Source organism: Elgaria multicarinata, chromosome 9, assembly GCF_023053635.1.
Source record: "Elgaria multicarinata webbii isolate HBS135686 ecotype San Diego chromosome 9, rElgMul1.1.pri, whole genome shotgun sequence".
NCBI classification, from domain to species: domain Eukaryota; kingdom Metazoa; phylum Chordata; class Lepidosauria; order Squamata; family Anguidae; genus Elgaria; species Elgaria multicarinata.
Window position 1 is genome coordinate 36,451,802 of NC_086179.1, and position 13,719 is coordinate 36,465,520.

At 43.0% G+C, this 13,719-nt stretch overlaps 1 protein-coding gene across 2 annotated transcripts in view; it reads left to right on the forward strand.

The window, feature by feature from the left end:
* Positions 1-13,719, forward strand: part of CACNA1I (calcium voltage-gated channel subunit alpha1 I) — a 163,930-nt gene that overhangs the window by 108,765 nt on the left and 41,446 nt on the right. For both annotated transcript variants that reach the window (XM_063133554.1, XM_063133555.1), the window contains exons 15-22: positions 990-1,409; positions 2,124-2,224; positions 4,278-4,401; positions 5,723-5,791; positions 6,804-6,988; positions 8,413-8,539; positions 10,285-10,410; positions 12,921-13,010. In XM_063133554.1, coding sequence (XP_062989624.1) covers positions 990-1,409; positions 2,124-2,224; positions 4,278-4,401; positions 5,723-5,791; positions 6,804-6,988; positions 8,413-8,539; positions 10,285-10,410; positions 12,921-13,010 — 1,242 coding nt within the window. The remainder of the gene's footprint in view (positions 1-989; positions 1,410-2,123; positions 2,225-4,277; positions 4,402-5,722; positions 5,792-6,803; positions 6,989-8,412; positions 8,540-10,284; positions 10,411-12,920; positions 13,011-13,719) is intronic.

Genomic DNA, 13,719 nt, shown 5'->3' on the forward strand with positions numbered 1-13,719 from the left:
CAGGGTGGGTTGTGTTGTGAACAACCTACCCTGCATAGACAGTGCATCCACCAGATGATCGGGCAAACAATCCACACTGGGCCAATGCAGCCATGTTTTTTGACTGCTGGTGCTATTTCTCCTTTTCTTATTTATGGGGAAACCAACTCAGCAAAGACCCCTTCACAATTTTGTGTTCTCCATGGTGGTCTGTAGCTGCTAGTAAGCACAACTGCGGACAAATCTCATAGATATCTCTTAAAGAGAGGGCCAACCTTTAATACAGCTGTCACCCAGTTAAAGAAATCTCAGTCAATTAACTATGTGAATTTAGTCAATTGATCAATCAATTAAATTTGCATATCACTAAAAGCAGTAGTACTGAAACAGAATTCCGTTTTCGAGACTGCATGTGTGTGTCATAGCAGATACAGGCCCATAGCAAACCTAGCAGTTCGGGGGGCAAAGAAGTTGGGAGGCCTTTAAAGAAAAATTTGTAAACTTATTTTAATTATTTGGGTTTTTAAACCAAACAAAAAACAAAAAAACAGGCAATGCCATAGGCCTGTGCAGATATCCCCTTACAATAGGCATTTCCTCCTATGTGTGTGAGATTGCACTATGTCTATGATTGCACTTGCCATCTGCAGTTTCTTTAAAGGCGTGCATTAAAGTTATATATTTTTAAAATCTGCTGCCTGCTTAATCGGGGGCATATTTTTGCTCAATCGAAATATTTTTAGTTGATTAAACCAACCCGGCCTTCCCCAAGCTGGTGCCCTCCAGAGTTGTTGGACTGCAACTCCCATCATTCTCAGCCAGCATGGTCAATGATGGAAGTTGCAGTCCAACCACTCTGGAACGCACCAGCTTGGTGAAGGCCCTCCAGATTTCCGAGACAAGAACTTTAGGGGGGATTAGATGTGAGTCTGTGACTGAAGGCGCTGACTCATGCAACAGCCCCGTTTGGCTGGAGGCACTGAATCCTTCCTTGGGTGTCTTTCTTACAGTCCAGCTCACGCAGCTCTCACTACGGAGCCTGGGGCCGGAGTGGGGGCTGGGGAAGCCGACGCTCCAGCTGGAACAGCCTTGCGCGGGGACACAGCCTCAAACACAAGCCTCCCACGGCTGAGCATGAGTCACTCCTATCTGGGGAGAGACACAGGATGTCGGAGGGAGAACGAGAGGGGCCAGTGAGGGTCCATCACCATCGGCGGACGCTCTCCCTGGACACCAAAGGCTCCTCTGAACTGGTGGAGTTGGTGCCGTCAGCTCCATCCGGTCACCGGCCATCACGGAGAGTGGGTGTGACAACAGGGCCTAGCGAGTACCAGGACTGCAATGGCAAAATGCCCAATATTGCCAAGGACATCTTCCCAGAAATGAATAATCGCAAGGACCATGGAGAAGATGAGGAGGAGATCGATTATGTGAGTACTTGCTCCTTTCGCTCAAGGGATATTAAGAGCTTTGCATAGTCTTGCTTGTTCATAACTCTCAAATCCTTTGGCAATTGGGAGGTCTACAGTGTAATGCCTATCGCAACCTTCCCAAACCTGATGGCCTCCAGATGTTTTGGACTACAACCCCCATCATTTCTGACTATTGCTCATGCTGGCTGGGACTGATAGGATTTATTGTCCAAAACATCTGGCCTAAAGCAATAAGGGCACTTGGGAAATTTGTCTGTGGTAGACAATGCCATGAGCATTTTCAGTAGTCAATGCCTGTTAATAATGCTAACTGTGGCACAATCAGCAATGCTTTCAGTCTCAGCCAGAAAAGCAATGCTGATTCTCTTCTTTCTGGGAGGTAAATTAGCTCATTACTCCTGTCGTGGTTCATGGGGTTGGCTTTGATGGCCTTGGAGTTCTCTTTCAGCCCAAGAATCCTTTGTCAGAGCAGAGCAGAGCTTCTAAATATTCTGTCCATGCCATCATCACCATGCGACTGTGATTTCAAGTCATTTTATTACTCTGCAGGGGGCGTGGTGGGTAACGAATGATCCATGGTGGTGAGAACTCAGTAATTGGGAGATCTTCATTTATTGGTGTGCTAGCCACAGAGGAAATGAAAGCAAGCCGTGCTCATGTGGGGAAGTCAAGAAGATGTCGACTTCTAATGGTCTGCTTCTGTTTCCACAGAGCCTGTGTTTCCGTATCAAAAAGATGATAGAGGCCTATAAGCCAGACTGGTGTGAGTTGCGGGAAGACTGGTCCATTTATCTCTTCTCACCACAAAACAGGTGTGTTTAATTTACTTCTGGCTGGGTGTGTGATTTTATTGTGCTGCTTTCAAATGCCAATGCAGGGCTACTTCCAATCACACGTGCCCATCTTTCAGGGTATATGATGAATGATTTCTCCATTATATTTTCAGAGACACACACTATGAAAATAATAGCAGTAAGGTAATATTTTTAGGAGAGTTATCCTGTTCTTTCCGTTTTTCCCCCTTCCTTCCCTGTTCTTTGAAGCTAGTTTTTAAGGATACAGACAGGCCACAAGATTCGGTTCAGATCTCAATTTGGAAATCACCTCAGACTGATTTGGAGGCTGCCTGATTCAACTTGGGGGGGTCAAATCCAAATCTTAATTCAGAAATCTGGAATTGGATGAAATATGCAGGCATAGTAACCACTTACAAGGGGATGAAGCCTACCACACTTCAGTTAAATAGGTCCAGGGATTTTGTGCTAGGCTTCTTTACATTCTGATATATATGGGACCTATCATGCCAAGTTTTGGATGAATGGGTGCAAAGAGTTTTGCACAAAAGCAGCCTTTACAGTTTGGGGTTTCCAAAAAAGGATGAGATCCCCCTAAGATTTTTGTGTGGAATTGTTAAATGATATACAACATAAAGGTGGTCCTAGCTAAGAAACCTGAACATTTTCAGAAGGATAGGTGCAACAGTTTTGATGGAAGAGGAGTCTCCAAATTTGGGGGGGGGGTTTCATGGAGGAGCAATTTGTAGGGAAATAACATACATCATAGAGGGGTTCCTAGGCAAGAAACCTGCAAATGTTCAAATGGTGCAGAAACTAGGGGTTTACGATGAATAGAATCTTGAAGTCTCTTTTGTTTTTTCTGCTCAATTGCTACCAAATTCACAGAAAGTACAATAGGACAGGGATGGATGATGGATGTGGAGCATGTAGTGTGGAGCATGTAGTGGCAGAGGCAGAAGGGTTTGAATATGTGGCATTTTCCAAGCAAGCACCCAATGCTACATTCTCTCCAGTCCCACAAACTCCACTGAACCTCTTTTGACATCCCAGATCTTGCAAGAGAAAACTAGCAAAGGGTACTGAACTGTGGAGCAGCCCATGATATCTTACTTCAACTGCCCTCCGGCAAACATTGTGATAGGAGAACATCCTCTGTTATTAGAAACTACTACAACTGCCAGTTTTATTTATTATTTATTTATTTATTACATTTTTATACCGCCTCTCTGGACGGTTATAAAACTGCACCCACCCACTCACCCCTGTCCAGGTGTTTTTGTTATATGGAAAGCTTTGCAGGGGGTATCCATTTTTGCAGACACTCTTGTGTCTGTCTCTTTGTTATCAATTCTGAGATTTAAAAGATCTCAAAATTGATAACAAAGTTTTCAGAGGAACATAGGAAGCTGCGTTAAACTGAGCCAGACCATTGGTCCATCTAGTCCCAAATTGTTGAGACTGACTGGCAGCGGCTCTCCAGAGTTTCAGGCAAGATTCTTTCCTTGCCCTACTTGGACATGCCGTGGATCAAACCTGAGACCTTCTGCATGCAAAGCATGGGCTCTGTCACACTGAGCTATGCGCCCTCCCTTCAGAGGATTCAGATTTGTGCTGATTTGGAGAGACCCTACTTAATTTATTGACTTGGTTTCCTACCAAGAACATGGCACTCAAGGAGGCTTTGATTCGGACATCTTTCAATTTTTTGTAAATCAGCCCAATTCAGTTCAGGATTTGGCTAAATCTGATGCACACCCCCTACCCGTTTTCCACATCTCCCAGACAAAGTATTCTGCATTACAATGCAAAGCTTACAGAAAGAATGGGATTTGTCCCAGCTGTTTTAAAATGGGAGATTCCAATTTTTTTCATGATCTAGTGCTGATTAAATCTGTTTCACTGCCTTTAAACTGAACATAAAGAACTTTGACACTTATGGATAGAGCACTTTCACAGATGAAGTTTTAGGCAGTCATTTTTCTCATCTCCCACTTCCTCCAGCCCTTCTCAGTGTCCCTATAATCTATTAGAAACATGTATAGTTTAAAACAAACTATCTTTCTTCCAGATTTCGCGTCCTCTGCCAAACTATCATCGCCCATAAGCTCTTTGATTACATTGTTCTGGCCTTCATTTTTCTGAACTGCATCACTATCGCCCTGGAGAGACCTCAGATTGAACAGAGAAGCACAGTGAGTAGATATTAGGGGTGTGCAAAGTGGGTCTTCTCCACCATGAAATTTGAGCCAGAACTCTATTGAGGCAATTCTCTACCCCAATTTTGAAGTGGCTCCCCTTACTTTGCCCCATTGCCCGTTTCTGGATAACCGCTCTAGTCAATGGAAATTAATCAAATGCTTACAGCTCCCTCATTTTTAAAGGTAAAGAGATGAAACTTGGCTTTGTGATAGCTCTTACATAGGTTTTTAGACATGCCAAGTTTGGAGCATATTCCTTCAAGCCTTGATATTTTAGGATTTTTTTTTAAGTGCATGGTTTTAAAATGATTTAAAAAAAAAAAAAAAAAAAACACCTGCTGTCATTTTTAAAGATAAAGATATGAACTTAGCACGATGATAGCTCTTAAGTAGCGCTTTAGGCATGCCAAGTTTGTAGCAGATCCATTTGTGCCTTGACTTTTGAGAAATGTTTAATCCCCCCTCAAGCCATTATCTCCCTTAAACAGACACACACACAAAGACACACACACGTTAATACACCCCTGCACATTTATGGAGGGAGCTTTTATCCTTTACTTTGCTGATGCAGAGTTCCACTGCTGCTGGTAGAAGTTTCTACTCCAGCCTTCTCCAGCCTAGTGCCCTCCAGATCTACTGGATGGATGGACACACCCCTGCACTGGAAGCCCAGCAAGCCAATAGGAGTAATAGTTTAACTGAAATAAAGAGCCTGCCTGACTCAGGTATAGAAGCTTACTCACTCCGGATGCCAGCCAGCCCAGCTGTGAATGATTGACTTCTATTAGTCCGAGCAGAAATGCGCTCCCCCTCCCGCCCCCCCACGGCCAGAACCAGTGTTTCCCACTCCCCTGAACACTGCGATTAGAGGAGAACATGGTCACGGACAGCAGTGTGGCAATTCCTAATTGGTTAGCCACAGATGTTACTATCAAAGCCACCCTTCACCCCACTCAATGTCTTCCAAATATGGAGATATTCAATTGAGACACATGCACATACATACACAGCATTGATGCCTGAAAAACAGTTGGTTAATTTTGGAGATTTTAGAAGCTCCAATTGGGCACATCTCTGCCATGATATTAATCGATGGGTTTGGAAGCAGCCAAACTCCACTCTGGAAGATCAACTGCTCTGTGGATATTCATGGTTACCAGATAATTCCAGGGCAACTGTCCATAAAGTAGCCTAGATTTTCAGTCCTGACCAGTTCTTAACAAGAAATTATGTAGCATTTGCCAAGCTTATAGCAATAATTTAAATTACAAAACACTTATTAGATATATTTTGAAGCTGCCTTTGATTGTTCCAGGAGAGAATCTTCCTCACGGTATCCAATTACATCTTCACAGCAATCTTTGTTGCTGAGATGACACTGAAGGTAAGTCATTCCCTAATAGCTATCAAACCATCCCCACTGCACTTACACAATTAATCCCTTCCATGCTTTCAGCTTGCTTGGGGGCGGGCAGGGGGGGAGCAAATATGCCATTACACTATTTTCACAAACATTTTTATTGAATGGTACCTCTCTTTTGATGAATTTTCTCAGAATGCTGTGAAAAGGGATAAAATCTTTATCTATTCAGCAAGCATTGCTCTCACTATGAATGATGTCATGTCAGCACATAGCTAGGTTGGATTGGCTATGTAACACTATGACATCACCAAGTTCACTGCATGGCTAGAACAATCACTTAAGGAAGGGGGGGAAAGCCCTCTCCAGGGGAGGAAATGGTACCCAAGCAACAGCAGATAAGGCAAATAATGACAGAACTTTGTGGGGGAGAGGTAAAACCGTACACATTCAGGGATTTTTTCGCAAGGAAATATTTATTTCCTCCTCTGCAAAGAAAGAAAGAAAAGAAACCAATAATTTCACTCCAAAAATAAAAATGGGGAAATATTCAGCATGGCCTTACTTATTTATTTTTATTTTTATTTATTTTTTATTTTTACTGTTTCCTCCCACAGGATGGCATGATTAGGAGTACTGAAAATTAAAAAAAACCTCATTTCCAAATCTCTGTGATCCCAAACTTATAATTATCTACATGATAATGAAGGAATATATAGCATGAAAGGGAACAAGAGATCATCAGGGCCTTCGTGGCTATTAGTAGCTTTTCTAAAAGTTATTTGTTGGAGGAGGTGAATTCAGTGCCTCTACGTTTTTCATCTTTCATTCCACATAATTTCTCATGAAAAAAGAGGCAAATACCATCATGACAATTTTCAATTTTCTATCTATACCTTGCCCGGTGCTATCAAGGTTTCTGTGGCTGAGCGTAGCCCAGAAATATCTCATTATGCAGCTCTAGGGGCATGATAGCCTAGCTATGTTGCTTGACTGTCTTATTCTCCACGTCTGGACATTCTCTCATCTCCTCTAGGTAGTTTCCCTTGGCTTGTATTTTGGGGACCAGGCCTATCTCCGCAGTAGCTGGAATATCCTGGATGGCTTCTTGGTCTTTGTATCCATCATTGACATTGTAGTCTCAGTAGCCTCTGCCGGTGGAGCCAAAATTCTGGGAGTGCTACGAGTCCTCCGACTGCTCCGTACATTACGTCCCCTCAGGTGAGATCCAACAGGCAAACCTTCCTCTTCTTCTCCTACAGGGCAACCTCATTCCTGATATCTCCGAAACAGCTTGTGTCCACTCCCAGATGTTTGGCCAACATTTTATTTATTTATTTGGCAAAGGCAATAAAAAGATTGATATTCACGAGCGCAGGGCAGGCGTGAATTCTTCCATGGGTGGGCCCATTGAACTGGAAAAGAACAAGAAAAGAGGAAGAAGGTAGAAAGCATCCAAAAGCAGGATTAACAGACAGGCAAGCGAGCTCGTGAGCATAAGGGCTGCTGGCAAAGGAAGCAGGCTTGCCAGGGCTTTTGAAAAGTCTCTCCAAGGACAAGCCAGTGGGAAATGAGAAAGAACGCAGAATCAGGAGGTGATATGGAATGACTGGCTGTGCCCCCATTGGGAATGGATGGATCTGACCATTTCACTCTCTCCCACATTCACACATTTTAAAATTCTCACATTCCTTCCCACCTGTCTATGAAAAAAATTGTGAATTTAGGTCAATTCTTATCAAAACCGAACTGAAATTAAATTCTCACCCATCTGCATTGGCCAAATTCAATAGGTTATTTCCAGCATAAAGAAGACTAGGTAGTGCCAGTGGTGGCTAGATGGTCCAATGTCAGTGGGGTGGTGAATCCACCCTGGGTTTCAGTCAGAACGCGAAGGGGCACCTTGGATAGCTCCTTTAGAATTCTCATTGATTCTGACTGAAACCCAGAACAGATTCACCACCCCACTATCAGCGGAGCCACCAGCCCCCACTGGTAGCACCAGCCTGTAAAGATGAGGAACCCTAACAACTTCTCCCAAATGGAATCTGGCACATCCAGTCATTCCATACCACCTCCTGATTCTGTGTTATTCTGTCTACAGCAGTTTTCCACTGCTGTAGACATCTGGTAAAAAACTATTCTATTCTGCCGAGCTTTTAGTGACTAATGCCGTGCTTTGATTTTAGAAAGTTCCCCAGTTTTATTGTGTTGTGTGTGTTTTATCATTGTGGTTTGAGTTTCCTTCTCTTTTGTTTAGAACCGTTGCATTTTAATGTTTTGATTATTCTTTATCAATCGTCTCAATGACTCATTGCGTGGGGGAGCAATTCAGAAATACATTAAATTTAAAAAATGTATGATTTCTATTTTGCTGTCTGTGCATGCTCTGAGAACCTGCCACCAGACAGTACTTTCTATGTACGTGTAGCAGAATAGACAAATATGTGTTCATTGAATATGATGATATAAGACAGAACAAATGTAGTTTTCCACGCAGAAATGATGCGGTTGTTAGAAATGTGCCCCGTTGCTGTGGATTTCAGCAGCAGCTGTCTCAGGATACTTGTCAGGGCGGTTCTTGGTACATAGAGAAAAGCATTAGGGTGCCTTTACTGTTGCCCCTCACAGAGATCCTTTTTCAGGGTCATCAGCCGTGCCCCGGGCCTGAAGCTGGTGGTTGAGACGCTCATTTCGTCCCTCAAACCTATTGGAAACATCGTCCTCATTTGCTGTGCCTTCTTCATCATCTTCGGCATCCTTGGGGTGCAGGTATTGCTGTTATTACAATCTGTAATGGTGTCATCCCATTGCACATTTCCATCTCAACGCAAAAGCAGTTGAGCGTCTACCTCCCCTTGCTTAAAGACAACCCCCTTTTCCCCTTTATAATATGAACCTAGGTGCAGCAGGGCTTTTTGGTCCCCTGTTGCAGCAATAGTGTTCCCCCCTACAAAGTGACCTCTCCTTGGTGCCTTCCTAGGATTGCTTTAATCTGTAGGGTGGCCTTGTGTCATCTTTTACAGAGGACAGTCCTCTCTTTGAAGGGCTGCTTGAAGACCGCCCACTATTTGAAGGTATCCTCGATTGAAAAGCCCTATCCAATTACAGCTTAAAAGTGAAGAACCATAAAAACTGTTGCCCACCACCCGTTAGCATCTGAGCAGCAGGCTGAATGGGAAGTCACACAAGTCAACTGTGCCAGATGAACACCAAGCAGGACATAACACATGGAAAACATTTTGAAAACAGTATATGGAACGTGTCCTGGGCCCAAATAGTTGTCAAAACTGTTATAAACTGTTATAAAGCAGTAGTGTAGATCCTGCCCTGGCCAAAGCCTTCCACACTGTGATGAAATACCCTGTAATCTATTTAAATGATAGCGGTTATTCCTAAATTTGCAACCATACATATAAAATAGCATGTGCAAATTTTATGCAAATAGCTGTCCCCTCTTGTCCTTTTCTTTTGGCAAACCGTTTCTTCTTTTTCTTTTCTTTTGGCAATTCCTAAGTGGGTGCCCTAATTCTGAGGGAGGTCTCTGTCACATGTCTGAGGATATATGCGCTGAGAAAGCAAGAGATAACTAAAGCTCTTTGAAAGAGATGGGGAAATCTCTTTTGTTGCTTTGCAGGCGCTCCTAGATCCAGTTGCCAAGTGCTAGAAGGAAGCCGGGTGGGATCTCAAAGTTATTGTTCAGAGCTACAGAAACATTCAGCCAGATCATAAGACCCCAATATTAGCATGACATGCTGGTTACTGGTCAGACCTGCGATGCCCGCAACACCAGACCCCTTACCATATTTTTTTTTTTAAAAAAAGAAGCAATTCACATTAGTTCTTGAGTCTCCCTCCCATTCCAAGCACTGAATCCACCCACGGCTGTTTGAAGAAGAGGGAAAGTGACATTCTCTATTTTAGGCTCCTGCTGCAGGAGTGGGTGTGCTTCTATCATCGCAAAGAATGTGCTATACTTGATCTGCATATAGCTTCTTTCAGAGACGGCAGCTTCACAACGTACAGGAAGTGCTGCTAAGCAGATGTGCTTCCTGTAACATGTGAAGTTGCCCTGGGCCTTTGCAAATGCATGATCCAGCCCCTGCCATGTAGGAAAGGGAACAGGGGCAGAAGATTTATTTCTTTTTTAAAAATCCCTCCGAAGTAAATTTTGTTTTAAAGTATCTAAGCAGTAGGGGAAATTTTTCCTGGTCCTTAACTCTTAGAAGTGATATTTCTGACTTTGGTAAACCCTCTAACCAGTTGGGGACACAATAACTCTAGACTGCCCTGGGAATAGAACTGGGTACAACTAATTCCAATTGTCCCCATATACTTACCTATTTACTTACTTCCAAATGCTAGCAAGTGACTCTCAGTCACAATGTGTCTGAGGTCAGGTTGGAATCAGTGATCCAGAGGCAAAAGGCTCCTTGTTCTGTAACCTAGCTCAGGAACGCCATCCTCACATCTATTCATATTAGCAAAGTCTCTGACAAATTTGCTTCTTCTTGCAGCTATTCAAGGGGAAATTCTACCATTGCCTGGGTGTGGACATCCGAAATATCACCAACAGGTCTGACTGCATGGCTGCCAATTACAAGTGGGTACATCACAAATACAACTTCGACAATCTGGGCCAGGTAAATGTGGAAACACCTCCCCAAGTTACCTTGGACTTGCCTTAGACTGATCTATACTCTTCAAATCATATTAATGTTTCACCTTAGGCTCTCCTCGGTCATTGCACACCTTCAGTCCAAAAGGAAAAGATGCACCATCAGACACCTGTGGTTTTATTTATTAATTAATTACATTTATATCCCGCCTTTTTCCCTCCAAGGAACCCAAGGCAGCATACAGAATCCTCCTCCTCTCCATTTTATCCTCACAACAACAACCCTGTGAGGTAGGTTGGGCTGAGAGTCTGTGACTGGCCCCACGTCACCCAGTGGGTTTCCATGGCTGAGTGGGGACTAGAACCCGGATTTCCTGACTTCCAGTCCAACACCTTAGCTACTACACCACACTGGCCATGGTTGCATTCAGAAGATCCACACAGTGAGCTCTTTCAGATGAGGGGAAATCACATCCCCTTACCATGGCTCTGCTTCCTGCATCTCTTCTGCTTCTGCAATGAGCTGTAATTACATGAGGAAGAGAGTAGCAAACACATAGCTTGGTCAGCCTCGATGCATTTGAATGGGACAGCACCCTCTAGTGGGCATTTTATAGCACAACTTTGCCTGCACATGGCAGGAAAACTTATCCCAGAAGATTCAGGTTTTTCTGGTTTTGCATTTAGCGGTAGAATAGGAAAATGGAGTGGGAGACGCACAGGAGTCTGACAGTGTTGTCAGAATGACCCATGAACATCCATGAGTGGCCAGTAACAAGCGTGCTATAAAATGCTCATTTAAAGAACTTCAGTGTTAATGTGGACAGCCTTTATCTCCAGATGTGTGACCAGTTTTGGTAACTCCATTATAAGAAAGATGTCCTTTATAGAGGAGAGCAAACTCTCATTAGTTTCAGTAGAAGAGATAGATGGATGCATTCCATGCAGTGATTTGTATACTGCCCTACAGCCACATGTTTTCCAGGTCAAAACAGAAATAAAATCAATACAGTAGAACCAATACAAAGCCAATCATACGAAAAGCCAGCAATTAAAGCCACAGTTAAAACAGTAAAACACCTATTAAGCGTGTATACTTAATTCTCTTGTTGAATTTAGTGGGATGTTAATTGATAATCTTTGGATTAAATACTGCCTAAACAATTAAAGACACATGGCATAGACAGAAAGGATAATGAGGCATGTGTAGGAAGAAAATATACTAAGTAAATAATAACATATTTCAAATATTTTTTCAAAGTCTATCATTTTAACACTTTTCATGCAACTAAACAAGGTACACTGAACATTTGGAGTGGGAGAGCAGAATCTGGCTACAACACAAAGCCTACGGACTTTATGCATAGAGGTTGGAGGACAGGGTTGCCACCATTGGCCTGCTTTGCTGCTCCACAGGTTTACTCTACTCTGTTGCATGAACAGGACCATTGCTCTTGTAACCTCACATTGCACCCTGCCTTGAGAGCCCTAGAAGCATGTTATAAATGTAAAGAAATAGATCAACAGAAGGAGGAAACAACAGTTTATCTGGGGAAAAGATAGAAGGACCGGAAATAAATGTTGAGGCTGTTGTAAAGCAGGGCTGGACAACTTGTGGCCCTCCAGATGTTTTGGCCTACACCTCCCATTGGTGATGCTGGCTAGAGCTGATGAAAGTTGTAGGTCAAAACATCTGGAGGGCCACAAGTTGCCCACTCCTGCAGCAAAGGTTGTATATTTAGACTGACATTCAAAAACACCATGTTACCAAAAGAATTGTTCGGAAATGAAAATGGTAGCCCAGGGAAACCATTGAGCCTCTGTCTCTGAGGGGGTTTAAGATAGTACAATAGGTGAGCGTTTACGTGGGATGCTTTCCATTTCTGATTAGATTTTTCTAACTTATTGCCCTGTTTGCACTCACTTTAAATCCAGTTGAAATTCACCATCTACTCTTGTAAGTTTTCTAAATGAATGCTACACACTCTTCCCATAGACTTTTCGCCACAGTTGATGGAGAGAGCCTTCTAAAGCTGCTTTGAATCCTCTTCAAAAGATCAACTTTTGCACTGAGTGGGACATGGGGGAGCAAGAGTTGCAGTGAAATGTTCAGAGGCAGTAATAAAGGGAGGTAGTTTTTTTAAAAAAAAATCAGATGTGTGTCAGTTTCTTCTGATGCTTTCGTCAGTTTCCCCCTAGTGCTTTCCTTTGGATTTGATAGATTTATGACATTTTAGCAAACCAAGGAAGGGTGTGTATCATAATGGGTTGCTTTCTCATTCAACAGCTTGACTGAGCTGAGCTGATGTTTGTCTAGGGAAGAACATCTCAGAGAATTTCTTTCTTTTACTCTCTGTCACAGGCAAATGCTTTCCCTTCTCCTATCATCCCTTCCTGGTCAGTTTTAGCAGGGTGATGGAGGAGGAAGGCAAAACCTTCTGTGTTTTTGTTATTCATTTGTACACATCAAATGTGAAACCTTGAACCAGTCAAGAACCCACCTAAAATGGACTGACATACTTTCATGTGTTGCAGGCTTTGATGTCGCTCTTTGTGCTGGCTTCCAAAGATGGCTGGGTCAACATTATGTACAATGGACTGGATGCTGTGGCTGTTGACCAACAGGTATAGAAGCTACTTTACAAACTGCTTGTTCATGTTGCTTTGAACTGGATTGTTAAGGAGGCTGGGTGATAGCTCCAATTGTTTTGTTGTCAGAAGTTCCAGGAGGAATGTTACCTGGTTTGGTTTACTTCTGGATGACACCGTGCTGCAGAATGTTTCTTTTTCTGATTTTTGTTTATTTATGACAGACACTGAAAGAGGAGAAGTTAGACAATGCTTATCTTGCTGCCCTGTACAAATTGAACTGCCTCCCTGAACACGTACCCAGTGCAACTTCTCTCCCTTCATTCAGATTCCTCCTCAAAACCTGCCATTTGTCTTATACTCATCCTCCTGATTCCCAAATTTAACAAAGCTTTAAATACATGTAAAGGCCTTCCCTTGCTGAACACCTGGGTGGGCAATGTGTGGCCCTCAGATGCTTTGGCCTACAACTCCCATCAACTCTCACCATTGGCTACGCTGGCTAGGGCTGATGGGAGTTTTAGTTCAAAAGGCTGCCACAAGTTGCCCACCCAGTTGTAAAAGCATTTGCTCACATTCTTCTCCCTTACCTTTGTCTATCCCTCCCTCTTGCTCTTCTTTCCCTAACTGAGACCTGTCTGTGTTGTCTATTTTACTTTAGAAGGCACCATGTAAACTGATGTTTTGTTTTATTAATTATGGATTATTGATTATCATTGTCATTAACATCATCAACAGCAACAGC